The 14,251-nt window shown below is 51.0% G+C and overlaps 3 protein-coding genes across 4 annotated transcripts; 2 read left to right on the plus strand and 1 right to left on the minus strand.

The window, feature by feature from the left end:
- Nucleotides 1-223: 223 nt before the first annotated feature.
- Nucleotides 224-2,588, plus strand: LOC117855727 (uncharacterized). Its single transcript, XM_034738104.2, has one exon. It carries the CDS (start codon nt 937-939, stop codon nt 2,077-2,079), a length of 1,143 nt encoding a protein of 380 aa, XP_034593995.1. The 5' UTR covers nt 224-936; the 3' UTR covers nt 2,080-2,588.
- Nucleotides 2,589-4,500: 1,912 nt separating this feature from the next.
- LOC117857507 (probable sugar phosphate/phosphate translocator At1g06470) lies at nt 4,501-9,403 on the plus strand. 2 transcript variants are annotated; one of them, XM_034740197.2, is made up of 12 exons: nt 4,501-5,201; nt 5,315-5,487; nt 6,227-6,312; nt 6,399-6,448; nt 6,639-6,706; nt 6,958-7,058; nt 7,239-7,251; nt 7,527-7,711; nt 8,170-8,256; nt 8,352-8,446; nt 8,624-8,751; nt 8,865-9,403. In XM_034740197.2, exons 1-11 carry the CDS (start codon nt 4,771-4,773, stop codon nt 8,742-8,744), a joined length of 1,410 nt encoding a protein of 469 aa, XP_034596088.1. In that variant the 5' UTR covers nt 4,501-4,770; the 3' UTR covers nt 8,745-8,751; nt 8,865-9,403. The 2 variants fall into 2 exon arrangements, with proteins under 2 accessions (XP_034596088.1, XP_034596087.1); XM_034740196.2 differs by having other exon boundaries at nt 4,502-5,201; nt 8,624-8,755.
- A 798-nt stretch (nt 9,404-10,201) lies between these two features.
- LOC117857508 (agmatine coumaroyltransferase-2) lies at nt 10,202-11,959 on the minus strand. The gene has a single exon (XM_034740198.2). The coding sequence runs from the start codon at nt 11,689-11,691 to the stop codon at nt 10,351-10,353; it is 1,341 nt and encodes a 446-aa protein (XP_034596089.1). The 5' UTR covers nt 11,692-11,959; the 3' UTR covers nt 10,202-10,350.
- Nucleotides 11,960-14,251: the final 2,292 nt, after the last annotated feature.

Below are 14,251 nucleotides of genomic sequence, written 5' to 3' on the forward strand. Positions count from 1 at the left end.
CCTCGGCCGTCGGCCCCGGCGGGCGCTGCCCGAACTCCCGTTCTGCGCCTTTGCGCCTGCGCGTGTCTGCCACTCTCGCCGCTTCTGTCGCGCCGTGCACTGCGTTCTGGCTCTGCGACTAGAAGAAAAGCCTGGTGAGCGTGTGGGGGTTGTGCTGAGTGCTCGGCTGCTCGGCGCTTTTGCGTGCCGGTGCGGCGGTGCCGGCAACTGGCGCAGGCACGCAAAGATGGGACGCGGTATGGTGGCCCTCGGGAAATCCATGCGCATTGCACGCACGCTCACAAAGCCCGGGTCGCGCCTGCTGCCCTGCCGGCATCCTATTCCTATCTGTTCCCGAAGCTGGAGTGGGTGCGCATCGGCTGATCTCCGTGGGATATTCTATTTCTCGTGGTTCCGCACCAGACACCACACGGAAATACAGAATCCGGGGACCGGGGTGCAAGTGCTAGAGCTTAAACAAGTGTCATGCACAGCCAATGAGCCAATCTCCTGATCTGATGTAAAGATGATCATCAGGATCTTGGAAAACCCAAAAGCCACGCATACAGCACCGGCAGGCAGTGTACATAGTCCTGCAAGGCTGCAATGCAGTACCACGGGTACTTGTTCTTTTAGTCTGCATGGCCCTATTAGAAAAAAGTGAGAGGTTTGCAGCCGGCAAACGTGCTGTACACTTTGTACTCCTACTACAGAGAGTGCTTGAAAATTGCTAGCATCAATCACGGAAATCAATCAGCGTAGCCCGGAGGGGCGCATGAGCAAGAAAGAAGCGCCAGGAAAAAGTGAAACGACCACTTTCGCCTACTTCTTTTGGTATGGCAGAAAGCTCTCATAAACCTCAAAGTTCAAAATCAAACTTGCGCTGAAAAATTCCTTTTTTTTTTTGGAAAGTTGCAAATTTCCAATAGCGCCCACACCACGCCTCAAGCATTCCCCATGCGGCGAGCCGCCAAAACCTCCCGCTTTAAAATCCCCGACCCCGCTCCAGCTCTCCTCACTGCACGCTCCAGTTTCCATCTCCAACCTCCAAGCTCACGAACACCAGCTCGACAAGAAACCAGTGGCTCAGCCATGAGGTGGGGGCTTAGAAGCAGTAAGCAACAGCAGAGGGAGGCCCTGCAACCAGTAGAGCAAGAGCGACAGCAAGAGAGCAAGGCGAAGAACAAGGCGATCTTCTCGTCCTTCTGGCCGTTGGCGTGGCTCTCGAAGCTCACGGCCAAGAACGGCGCGGGCGCTGCTAGTGCTAGGCCCGGGCACGCCACGTCCGCGGCAAAGAGCACTGCCCAGGGCGCCGCCACGTTTCCGTCGTGCTTCCACAAGCCCGCGAGCCCCAGCCCAGCGTCGGCGTCGCGGAGCAGCCTGGCTGATTCGTCATCATCCGCTGCCGAGACAGCTGACGACATTGCCAACCGTCGCGACGACACCGGGGCCAAGACGGCGGAGATCGCACCGCGTCGCCGCTCAGTGGGCAACGACGAGACCGGGTCCGAGGCCGCGGCCGCGCGGCAGCTGTGCCGCCGTCGCCACTACTCAGTCGGCGGCGACCGCGACCTCCCGCCGATCGGCCACCACGTCTCCCTCTCCCGCTCCGCCTCCCCGAAGGCGCTGCCCACACCGGCGCCGGTGCGGACGCTGGCGCCGACGCTGCCTCCGCTGCCGTCCGACACGGACGAGGAGAAGCGGCCGCGGAGCCGCCGCCGCCGGCACCGCCGCGTCGTCAGCGGGCGGAGGTCGTTCTCCTCCTCGAAGGCTCCCGGCGCGCGGCTGGCGTCGGGGGTGCGCGTGCGGTCGCCTCGGCCGAGCAGCGCCGCGGCGGCGGTGTCGGAGCTGGAGCGGTTCGCGGTGGTGCGGCGGACGCGGGACCCGCAGCGCGAGTTCCGGGCGTCGATGGTGGAGATGATCGCGAGCAAGCGCATGGTGGGGCGGCCTGAGGAGCTGGAGACGCTGCTGGCGTGCTACCTCTCGCTCAACGCCGACGAGCACCACGACTGCATCGTCAAGGTCTTCCGCCAGGTCTGGTTCGAGCTCAACAACAGCAGCACTACCTCCCGTGCCGCCGCCCCGCTGCAGCGCACCTGATGAGCCTGCACACCTACCTACCACGCGCGCGCCCATGCAGCAGGATCAGGAAGCAGCTCGAGATCGGCAGGCATCCGCATCCTCGCGCGCGTCGGCATCCATCATGGCGTGTCCGGAGCCGACGTGGACGCTGATTTCCACGCGTTTTTTTAGGCGTACGTGCCGACGTGGCCTTTCCACGCGTGGCTGCGGAAAGCTGAGGGGGCGTGGTACCCCGCGCTCGCTTTTGAGACGCCTTGTTGTTTGCGAGTTTGCGCGCGCTGGACGACGGAAATTGTTGCCACTATGCAGTAGTTGTACTGTGTTACTGTAAAACTACTGCTCGAGAGCAACTGTTTCTCGAGTGCTGTGTGTTTGCCTAGCCCAGCTTCAGGGTCAGTGAAACGCACGGGGAAGGAAAAAAAATAGAGGGTGTTCGGATCCTGGACTAATTTTATTTTTAGTTCGGATCATATTGGATGTTTTGATACCGATTAGAAGGACTAAACGTGAACTAATTATAAAACTAATTGCATAAGTCATGACTAATTCGCGAGACAAATCTATTAAGCCTAATTAATTCATGATTAGCACATATTTACTATAGCATCACATGGCTAAATTAGGGACTAATTAGGCTTAATAAATTTCTCTCGCGAATTTGTCTTCATTTATGCAATTGGTTTTGTATAATACTTCTAATTAGTAGATAAATCTATTAAGCCTAATTAATTTATGATTAGAACATATTTACTGTAGCATCAAATGGCTAAATCATGGACTAATTAGGCTTAATAGATTCCTCTCGTAAATTTGTCTTCATTTATACAATTGGTTTTGTATAATACTTCTAATTAGTATCTAAATATTTGATGTAACATGACTAAACTTTAGTCCGTGAAACTAAACAAACTTTAATCCGTGAAACTAAACGAGGATAAGACCTCGTTTGGATACTCTCCGCTAAAGTTTAGCACCTGTCACATTGGATGTTTGGATGCTAATTAGAAGTATTAAACATAGGCTAATTACAAAACTAATTGTACAGATGGAGTCTAATTCGCGAGACGAATCTATTAAGCCTAATTAGTCCATGATTTGACAATATTGTGCTACAGTAACCATTGCTAATGATGGATTAATTAGGCTTAATAGATTCATCTCGCGAATTAGCACCCTGCAATTAGTTTTATAATTAGCTCATGTTTAATCCTTCTAATTAATATTCGAACATCCAATATGACACTGCTAAAATTTAGCACCTAGTATACAAACATCCCCTCGTTTCATTTTTCATACGCTTGGATTTGGATCCGTTTGCTCCAGTCGTGTAATAATTTGGCGGTACGCATAGCATGCGAAAGATTCCAAGGTCCCCAGTTTCTAGAATTCAAATAGCGGCCGAGTTCCGGCTTTTGTTTGAAAGCGTGAGCAGTTGATGTAGCCAGTGCTCGCTGCGTACTGCACTGAGCCACTGACATGAGAGCTCACTGTTTTTCTGTTTTTTACTGGCACCAAGCTCACTGTTTTTGTTTTTGTTCGTTTGTTGTTTTTATTTTGTGGACGCGGGGAGGGGCACGCAGTCGATCATGTGGATGGGCCTGAAGTTCTGAGCTTGCAAAAAGATGCCATCGACGACGGCTTTATCATGAGCCGGAGGCATAGTGCTCACGTAGACGTAGGTTACTAATCGCATGATGCGTAGACACAATAATGCGTGGCGTACTGCTTTGACCGCAAGTACTCATCGGGCCAGTTTTATGGTGGCAGTCGATGCTGGCAGTGAAATTCTATTCATCCCTGCCTTCCAAACAGTTTCCACAGCGATCATGGAATATCGGCAGATCTTACGTGCAGTACAGTATTAATGAACGCAATGCATTGCTCCATGCTCCATTGCTCACTTGGTCCTGGGTACGCCGTACGCAAGTGCGATGTGCTTGATGACAATGCTCACAGCTTAGGCAGGCAGCCCCACTGCCTGCTGCTCTGTTCAGCAACAGAGTTCCTAATGGCATTTCGAGCCGAAATAGGGCATCGTAACAGGGCTTACCATTGTCCACGGAGCACGGGCAATACTTTTTAAGCATCTTTTTTTTCGAATTGCTTTTTAAGCATCTGTAAATCCGTAATCGACAAAATACGTCATCTCATATATATATCCCATGTAATGTCATATGATTTTAGATAACATGGAGCAAAGAGGGTGAAGAAAATTTTGTATCGTGAAATAATTTGCTCATAAATTAACATAGTAATACGAGAGAATGCACACGTCGTTTTCTTTCCGCTATGGGTATATGGCCGGTGCTCTCGTCGCTCTTGGGCCATCCAACTGCACAAATCTCCAAGAAAAATACATGTGATTTCACATGCCTAGCCCGGGGGGTGCGCTGCACGTACACAAGGCGGAGGGGGCAAAAAACCCGGTTCCTCCTTCCCCGCAAGCCTGCAAGCAAAACTACCGGTAGCAGCCGCGGACCGGGCAGCTGGCGGTTACGCTCGGAAGTCGCCGCGACGAGGTGCTGGATTTTGACTTGCTACCAAAAATCGAAGCGAACCAAGCTGCCGCAAAACCCCTTGTCTGCGGCTTCGCGTCGGCCGCCGCTGCCGCCGACACCACCGCCGTGCCTCGCGCCCCCACGCCGCCGATGCGATCAGCACGGCTTGCCAGATCCAGGCCCCTGTAGAAGCTTCACCCGTCGCCGTCCCATGGGGGATTGCGCCGTCGAGGACGGGCACGGGAACCCGCACCCGAAGGAAGAGGAGGGGGAGGCGCCGGTGGCAGCCGTGGAGCTCGATGAGCGGGCGGGAGAGCCTCGCGAGGAGGCTAGCGGGCAGCGGAAGAAGGCGGGAGGGATCCGCAGGGAGCCGTCGTTCTCGCGGTGGTGCAGGGACCCGTCCGCCGCCACCCCTTCCAATGGCCTCGCCGCTGCGGCGACCAGCGACGGCGACGACTCCGAGGAGTTCGAGCTGCCGCTCCTGCCCAACGCTCCCGGCGGCGGCGGTAGCAGCAGCTTACCCATGGACATCGAGGCGGGGGCGGCAGCGAGATCTAAGGACCTGCCGATGTCGCCGTGGTTGATTGCGAAGGTCATCGGGTTGATTGCGAGTTGGTACACGCTCAGCACATGCTTGACGCTGTGAGTAACGCGTTTTGTTCGTTAATACTGTATAATCCGGATGTTCAGGCGAGCTTTGTATGCGGATGCGTTTGTCGCTAGTGTTCATTCCGTGCGCGTGCGCGTGTGATCAGGTACAACAAGGAGATGCTGGGGAAGCACATGTGGAAGTTCCCGGCTCCATTCCTGATGAACACGGTGCATTTCACGATGCAGGCCGTGGCGTCCAGGGCAATCGTGTGGTTCCAGCACCGCGGCCTGGAGGGAGGGGCAAGTAAAATGACGTGGAAGGATTACAGTTTACGAGGTCGGTAATGTGTTGTTTCTAATACTGTTCAGATGCTAGGATAGTTGGCTGAGGATATGTTCCACATATAGTGCAAAATGTCATGGGAATCGGACAGCTCAGTGCTTTATAATTAGCAAAACCAACTTTGGCTATTCTGGACTAGTGCTGGATAGGATTGTCAAATACAGTATTACTAGCATACAGGGGAACATATGCTGAAATTAGCTCTGTTAGGGTCAGGTACAAGGGCATCGAACATGGACAGAGTTAGGTTTTTCAGTGATGAAACAACCGTAAGGCCAAACGCATAACAGAACAACTTATTTGCCAGATTAAGGAAGGATGGAAAAGTGCAATAATTTGTGGTGTTGTTTTTTTTAATAAAAAGGGGGCAATTCTCACCCATTCTTCCACTTGGAGATCAAATCAGGTTGCGGGTGGTGTACCCATTTACATTTATGACCATGGTGTGAATCAAAACTGACATAAGCTGAAAAATAGAGTTTGGTTCTGCACAGCTTACTATGTGCATCTTTGTCATTACATTTCAGTAAATTTTGATCATGGCCATTGGCCTATGGTCTAGAAAACACTTTCTCACTTGATTGAACAAAAGTGTTAGGCGAAAAATGTTTTATAGTTTTAACATTTCCGTATGCTTGCTTGTTTGTATTTTGTTGTTTAAGTTACAACGGATGGTAACTTCAGTATTCACTCTGCTCTCAATTGTATAATAATTTCAGTATTGGTTCTGCAGTTGTCCCAACAGCTTTGGCTACTGCTCTTGATATAAATCTGAGCAACATTTCACTTGTTTTCATTACCGTGACATTTGCTACAATGGTATAATTCTTTCTATGATAATTATTTCTTTATTCTACTAATTAGTAATTGAGATTCTAATTCCCCAGTTCTATATTACTGTGCAGTGCAAATCTGCTGCTCCAATTTTCATTCTTCTGTTTGCTTTTATGTTCAGGTAACTTTGCTTGCTTGTCTTTAGTTGTGGATGCCTTATTGTATTCAACTTTAGCAGCTTATTGCTTCCGTTGCATCAAGAGAAATTACTCATTTGTTATGTGTCTCTACAATTATCTTTTCCTGTTCTCCTGCTATGCTTTGTATATTTTTCATGTCACAAACTGAGCTTTGCCTTCTTTTTTTGGAAGGCTAGAGAAACCCAGTTTTAGCCTTCTTGGAATCATGCTGATTGTTTCATTTGGAGTTCTACTAACAGGTAACTCGTGCTTACATTAACATATTCAGGGCTAAGAAAATAATCGGCTTTGTTCGTTTGTGCTGGCTGCATAAGCAGCTGCAGCTGCACGGGACAGCAGGCCCACAACTCAGACTCATAATGCTTGCTTGGCTGTTGCAGCTGCAGCCGCAGCGCTGCAGCAGCAATCTCTACCGAACAGACTAAAGCTTACACATGATCTGAAAGTTGTCTCATCTTCTTTGACTGTGGCCTAACTTTGTACCTCACAGTTGCTAAGGAGACAGAATTTAATCTTTGGGGATTTATATTTATTATGCTTGCTGCTGTTATGTCTGGATTCCGCTGGTCCATGACCCAGATTCTTCTCCAGGTTTGTTATCATATAACGCTTTCAGAATTTTCTTATTTTGTCCTGCTTTATTTAATATTGCTGGTTAGACAGGATACCTGGTCCAATTAGTTTCGTATATATGTATTGTACTTTCGTTTCATGCCTGCCACGACTGAACTTTTGCCCTTTTCTCTTATATGTCTGCCAAAATCGCTGAAGAAAGAGGAATACGGTAAGCGTTCTATCTTAGCATTTTACTCACTTAGAGGAACCTATTGCACCTTTCATTCATGTGCTGGCATCAGTCATGTGCCTGAAAAGCAGTCATACAATGCTCATAGACATTCAGATACATTTGATTTGCACTTTTGCCTACCAATTACGGTCTGAAATATGAAAGCCAATAACTTCAAGTGCAATGTTAAGTATTCTACTATAAATCAATCGATATGTTAAATGCCATCTTTTACAGCATCATAATTTTATTTTATTTTTTTTGCTATACAGGATTAAAGAATCCTTTTACCTTGATGAGCCATGTTACCCCAGTGATGGCAATAGTAACAGCAATTATTTCTATTGCAATGGATCCATGGCATGACTTCAGAGCAAGTCACTTCTTCGATAGTTCTGCTCACATAATAAGGAGCAGCTTATTGCTGCTTCTAGGTGGTGCTCTGGCCTTTTTCATGGTATGTATCATGTTATCTTTTATGCAAATAATATTTATGCTTGTTTCTCACTTCTTAGAGTTGAACTTAACTACTACTCCCTCATTCTCAAAAATATCTTTCCGGTTCAGTCCCTTAAGGAAGTCAGGAGTGAAGTTATGTTATTTTTTATTTCTACCCCTGGTTTGAATGATATGCAGTATTGAAGAAGGCTGAGGGGTCATATCATATAATAGGGTGAAGCATGGTTGCTTCTGTTGATTATTCTTTAGACAGTTAGACTCTATGCCTCCTTGTGTGCGTGACAGCATGAGGTAGTTGGACAACTATTGAGGGAGTAATTTTTTTTTCATCACACCAGCAATACCTGTAGCAAGTCTTCTCTTTCTGGAGTCTACTGTTTGATTTATTATTAAGGCATGGTCACCATCTTGGATTATTCTCTAAAAGATTTTGTGATGGGATCTGTTCATTTGCAGGTTTTGACAGAATATGTTCTCGTTTCTGTGACTAGTGCTGTAACAGTGACCGTTGCTGGAATTGTGAAGGAAGCTGTCACTATTCTGGTATAACTAGAATTTGATTTTTCTTCCTGTGTGTCTATGTAGGTTTATCTGTGCTAGTTCGCTCATATGATTGTGACTTCGTTTACAAAATACAGGTCGCTGTGCTATTCTTTAATGATCCATTTACCTGGTTAAAGGGACTTGGGCTGGCAATTATTATATTTGGCGTCAGCCTATTCAATTTGTACAAGTGAGTAGAAACTTTCTATACTGAATATTTTCATTTCCATGTTATTGTTAGTACAGTTCCATAATTGGTAAATCACTAAACAAAAAAAATTCAACTTCGAATCTTTAAACTGGAAACACATGTTTGTTTCAAATGCATGGACAGTATTTACTGATTATGGTCTTGTGCTCTATGAAGGTATAAGAGGTTCAAAAAAGGCCATCACAATGAAGAGGCTGGGACAAATATCCAATCTTCCAATGGCACTTCAAAATATGTTATCCTTGATGATACTGAAGATCAAGATGATACAGGCTGATTATGTGGTAGGTAAGGTCTAAAAAATATGTGTAGTAGACTTGTATGCCAGATAAGACTTTTGCTTAGAGATTTCTCACTGTTTTCAATTGGTTTAACAATTGGACTCGTGCTTTTTCAGAAAGCAAACTATTATATGCACTGGCGTTTCCAGATAAGCAAGATCATCTTTACCTGCACAGGGCATTGCTACCGTGGTCTTACTTTCACAGGCTAACTGATTTCTTATCTTTGTGCTGTACGATTGCTCTGGACAGTCATGCATGGGCATGGCACTAACAACCATGTTGGGAAGAGAACGCACTTATAGCTAGATGGAACATACGACCTGGTATCAGTACAAAGGTTTTGTTCTTTCAAAACAGAAAATGGTTCATATATATGAACAAGGAATTGTGCAGTACGTCCATGTATACCATCAGTTACAGTCAGAAATACAGGCATACAGCCGATGGACGTTTAATTTACTGAAAGAGGAGAGAGCTCAATTTTGGAGTGTGCTCTGATTGTTGAAGGGAAGATTCAGCATATAGGGACATAGCTTTCCCCCTTAAGATAACAATAAACCATGTTGATATGTAGTGCTGCCATTTATGTGAATTACAATGTGTAGTGTACAAACATCACACGTATAAGTTCTTCCCCATTTTTGCAGACTAAGGTTCTTCTTCCCTCTTTGTTTTGCAGAATCTTATATCTTGGTGCCATATCGGCCCCGTCAGCCATCTCAGTTTCCTGTTGCGCCCTTTGAGTATGCCATTATGATTCCTGTTAGCACATTAACTGATCTTGCTTCGTGCCGTGATGTCATCCCCATGTTCTATAGGCTGATAGACGTAGCGTGGCGACCTTCTGGTTTGTTTCTAGGATTGATACCAGCTTATCCTTTGGTCGACGACAATGGCGCATGCAGGACATTGCAGTTAATCATTCTCCGAAACAGCATGGACAGTCGAAGCAATAGCTGCTCCAACATCATTGAGTTCGATGCTTCCTACTGCCCACGTTGAATCTCGTGGGTCTGACGTTATCTGGGATCCTACATTCCTACTGCCCACGCGAATCTCTTGGGAGCATAGTACAATGAAGAATGAACAGCCACGGTTCCCAGGCAAGCTGTACAAATTATCAGCCTGGTACCTGCAGGCTGATGTAACCTCCGTTCGGTTCAGCCTGATCAAAGACTCAGGCTAGAAGATGCAATTTTATCGAATGTAGTTCGGTTCAACTAAAAGACTGATGCAGAAACTGAAGAGGCACAAATCACTACCTTGGTCTACTGGTTTGGTTAGGAGCTGCTAAACATGACCACACCACTAGTTTGGTGTTGTTATTAAGAGTAAAACCACTGGGCAAACTACAACAAACTGTGGAATTACTGACCGGTCCGGCGGCTTTTGTTCTATGGCATGCACGGCAGTTGGCGTTGAGAAATTGGTGGCGCGTCCACGGATACGATTAGCAAAATTTAATTCCTCTCTCATAATTAACTTAAAGATCGAGACATACAATCTGCTCGCAGTACACGTGCATCTACACCGCTTGCTGCTGCGGCAGCAGGGCAAGCAAGCGCGTGGCTGTATGCTAGCTCGCGGAGCAGAGCCGAGCTAGTTGAGGGACATGGAGTAGCAGAGGTTCTTGAAGGCGTCAATGTGGCGGCTGAAGAGCGGGACGTAGGCGTCGATGCTGCCGTCCCCGAAGTAGCTCGGCAGGACGATGAGTAGGCCCTCCACCGCCAGGTAGCTTGGCATGAAGAAGAACGGCCGCCCGCCGCCGAAGTCGAGCTCGTAGAACGGCATCCGCAGCCAGCTGTCGACCTCGATGTTTGGGCTGAGCACCGTCTCCGCCGCGTCGGCCGTGGGCACGAGCCCCTCCTCCTCCACCGCCCCGGAGCTCGCGAAGTCCACGAACGACCGGAAGTAGCTCTCGTTGACCCGGGCCAGGCCCCGGTTGATGAGCTCCACCGCGTGCTGCAGCGGCCTCGTCACCAGGTCCCGCGCCGTCGCCGCGGGCCACGCCCACAGCACCACGTTGCCCGTGTACCCCTCGGGCACCGGCGGGGTCATCCGCACCCGCCCGTCCACGGCGATGCGCACGCTGGTGGACGCGCCGGGGGGCAGCCCGCGCGCCGCGGTGACGCACCGCCACAGGTGCGCCACAATGCACCGGAGCGTGCTGCACGGCCGGTGCGTGCCCGGCGGCGACGCCTGGGACTTGAGCTTGGAGATGAACTCCCGGCTGAAGTGGACCTTGTGCACCGCCACCTCGTCGTCGGCGCCATCGTCGTCGGCGCTGATCGCGTACTCCTTCACGCGCGCGGGCTGCTTCTGCTTGTACTCGACGCCGCGGTGCTCGAACTCCACCTGCGGCGGGTCCCGGGGCGCGAAGAAGGACGCGCGGTCGTGCACGGGGGCCGGGTCGACGGCGGCGCCTCGCGTGGCCTGGCTCCACGCCACGAAGAAGTTGCTGGTGGCGCGGCCGTCGGAGACGTGGTGCTGCGCGGTGAAGCCCACGGCGACGGACCCGCACGCGAACCGCGTGACCTGCACGAGCATCAGCTCCTTGGCGCCGTCGCTGCTCGGGTGCAGGCTCCTCACCTCCTTGGTCGGCCGCAGCGGCAGGACGCTGTGGAGCGTCACGTCGGCCGTGGCCTCGACGAACCGCGCGCCCTCGTCGGTGAGGAGGATGGCGCGGTTCCCGTCGGCGTCCACGCCTAGCCGCCCCGCCCACTCCCGGTACTCGGCCAGCGCCCTGGCGAGCCCGGCCTCCAGCGCGGCGTTGGGCGGCATGGGCGGGCGGAACACGTAGATGACGGACACGTACGTGTCGAAGTTCACCTTGTCGAACACCGACAGCGTCACGACGTCGCCGGCGGCGCTGCCCGCAGCCGCGCCGTCGCTGCCGTAGTCAGGCCTGATGGCCCTCGAGGACTGCACGGTGATCTTCATCCGGAGACAATGATAGCGCACGAAGAAGTTACAAAGCGAGTCAGATCAAGAACTCTGCTGCGGGCACAAGATTGATGATGAGATCACTCGATGGTACGACATGAGTTGGCGCCCAGTGCATTATATAGATGGATCATGGATGAGATGAGAGAGATGAGTGAGTCATTAGAAGCAGTAGGTGGGTCTGGAACACAGCTGAACAGCGCAGCATGGTCAGACGGCGATGGGCTATTGGGCTGCGGGAACGCACGCATTAACGGGCGACGTGACGCAGCCGGGAGGGAGGAGGTAGTTGGCCTGGCGATCGGAGGAACGACCGAGCCGGGACGCCGCGTTCAAATTCAGACGCGACAGTTGGGGTTGGAAACCGACAGGTGGAACGGGGGCCGATGCTTCCGTGGCCGTGGATATTCTGCCACGCGGGCAGCGGGTAGGTAGGCTTCGGCCGCCTGGCCGTGGAAACTGGGGCTCGCCTACGCAGCGGCGAAGCGGGCTTTTGTTTAGCGAGCGGATAAGCCGGGATGATTTAGCAGGCGTTGTTGTTTACCGGAGCTGGATGATGCCTGGAGCCCTGGATGGCTACTGCCCCCGAATGCTAATTACCTGGTCCCGACCCGGCCCGTTTGGACCTGCGTTTTGTTGGTAAATTCCTACATGTGTGTGGAGTATCGACTGACTAAAAAACGCACGCTACGCATGTGTACAGAGGAAACCGCATACTACACCAACCAATTCTCAAGTCTCTACAGTCTACTCCAGCCGATTTCCAGTCGGTCAAAGCAAATGATCGGTTGTTTGAAGTGTCTTCGGACGGGTCAAATTCGAGGAACAATTGCACGTACGACTTGTTCCTACTTGCAACACGCCCATTTCCGTTACTTTCCTAACATGCAGTCTTCTGTTTAGCTACAGAAATTAAGGTCGTCAAACTGGACATATTAGCTTATTGTGCAGTATTGGTAGTCTGCTACTATATACATAACTATATTAAATCTCGTGCCTCAGTCCACTCCCACGTGATCTCTGTGTTTCTGGCAATGCGGTCGTGGTAGGTGCAGGGTAGACTGGCAATGGGCCCATCGTCCACCGGTGCAGTAGGGCCCGTTTCACATTGGCCCGAGCTGATACTGGTATTACTGGTAGGTGACTACACTAACACGCTGATACGATGATCCGAACCAATAAACCAAAGGAGTCAGATGTGCCGGCTTGCAGAGGGTCTCAGCTGCTCTTGCTCCCGTTGGCATTCCTTGCGATCAGCGAGAGCCAGTAATCCGTGGTTCAACTGTTCGTTCGTAGACCTACCATTCGAACCCCTGCCTGCCGGACGGCCGCACCACGAGCGGGCCACCACCACCGTCTCACACGGTCACGCGAACGAAAGCGAGAAACGCGGCGCTTGCGAAGTTACCCTCTCGAAATCGTGCAACAACAGATAAAAAAGAACACTCCAAAGATAATTTTCTTTTCTATGCGGATTCAAGCTGAAGCATCGCAAAGGGTACCACGGTGGTTTGTCATGCGCAAGAAGCCAAGAATAGTGGACGAGGAGATTCGAGGAAAATGGCGGCGGGTGTTGGACGTCAGACGACTACCTCTTCAAGGTGATGCTCATCGGCGACTCCGGCGTGGGCATATCCAACCTGGTTGTCGCGGTTCACCGAGTACTCAAAATCGGCTACCCTCACCGCTACTGAGATTAACTTTGCCGCAGACAAAATCAATGCAGCCCCTTTTTTGAAGGGCATCAGTGCAGCCCCTTGCCAGGATGTTCCATTTGATTTGCCCTTATCTACCGAATCATTTAATCAACGGTTGGATTTGCAACGTTATCAACAGGATATAGTTAACTGCCGAAAAGGACGTATGGTCCTCTATTTTCTCATTCTGTCGAGTTTAGGTTCTGTTTGGTTCTTTAGTCCATAGAATTTTAGTCCCACTTTAGTGTATGGACTAAAGGCTATTTGGTTCTAGTGACTAAAATTGACTAAAGATAATAAATGTTGTGACAAAAGGACCATGCTGCCCTCCCACCATATGCCCCTCCCATCTTCTTCCTAGCGCCATTTTCTGGTGGCGCCAACCACCTGCTTCGCTCCAGGCGGGCGAGTTGAGGGTGGAGGAGCAGCGACTGGGTTGGGCGCGAAGGAGCGGCGAGCGGGTTGGGCGCGGAGGAGCAAAGGATCAGCGACCGGTTTCAGCGGGGAGGAGCAAAGGAGTGCCGACCGGGTTTGGGTGCGAAGGGGCGACGGATTTGGCGGGGGAGGACGTAGGAACGGCCGGGGAAGGGCGTGGGGTCTGCCGGCGGGGAAGGACGCAGCCGCCGGCGTGGATGAGGGCTTGAGCGGCGGCAATTGTTGGGGTAGCGCAGAAACTGGCGAGGGAGCCTGCGAGTTAGCCGGCAAGGGAGCCTGCGGGTCTGCCGGCGAGGGTGGGAGGCCTTAGAGGCGGCGGATCCGGCAGGGGGAGGGCGTGGCCAGCAATGGTGGGTGCCGCTGCCGGCGTGGTGGATCGATCGAGCGGCGGCGGTGGCGGCGGCGGGTTGGGGGAGGATGGGGTG

This window comes from Setaria viridis, chromosome 5 (genome assembly GCF_005286985.2).
Source record: "Setaria viridis chromosome 5, Setaria_viridis_v4.0, whole genome shotgun sequence".
NCBI classification, from domain to species: domain Eukaryota; kingdom Viridiplantae; phylum Streptophyta; class Magnoliopsida; order Poales; family Poaceae; genus Setaria; species Setaria viridis.

Coding starts and splice junctions, on each gene's coding strand:
- LOC117855727 (XM_034738104.2), top strand. CDS start 937: ATGCGGCGAGCCGCCAAAACCTCCCGCTTTAAAATCCCCGACCCCGCT.
- LOC117857508 (XM_034740198.2), bottom strand. CDS start 11,691: ATGAAGATCACCGTGCAGTCCTCGAGGGCCATCAGGCCTGACTACGGC.
- LOC117857507 (XM_034740197.2), top strand. CDS start 4,771: ATGGGGGATTGCGCCGTCGAGGACGGGCACGGGAACCCGCACCCGAAG. Junction 5,488..6,226: donor GAAGGATTACAGTTTACGAG/GTCGGTAATGTG, acceptor TTGGTTCTGCAG/TTGTCCCAACAGCTTTGGCT. Junction 6,449..6,638: donor CTGTTTGCTTTTATGTTCAG/GTAACTTTGCTT, acceptor TTTTTTTGGAAG/GCTAGAGAAACCCAGTTTTA.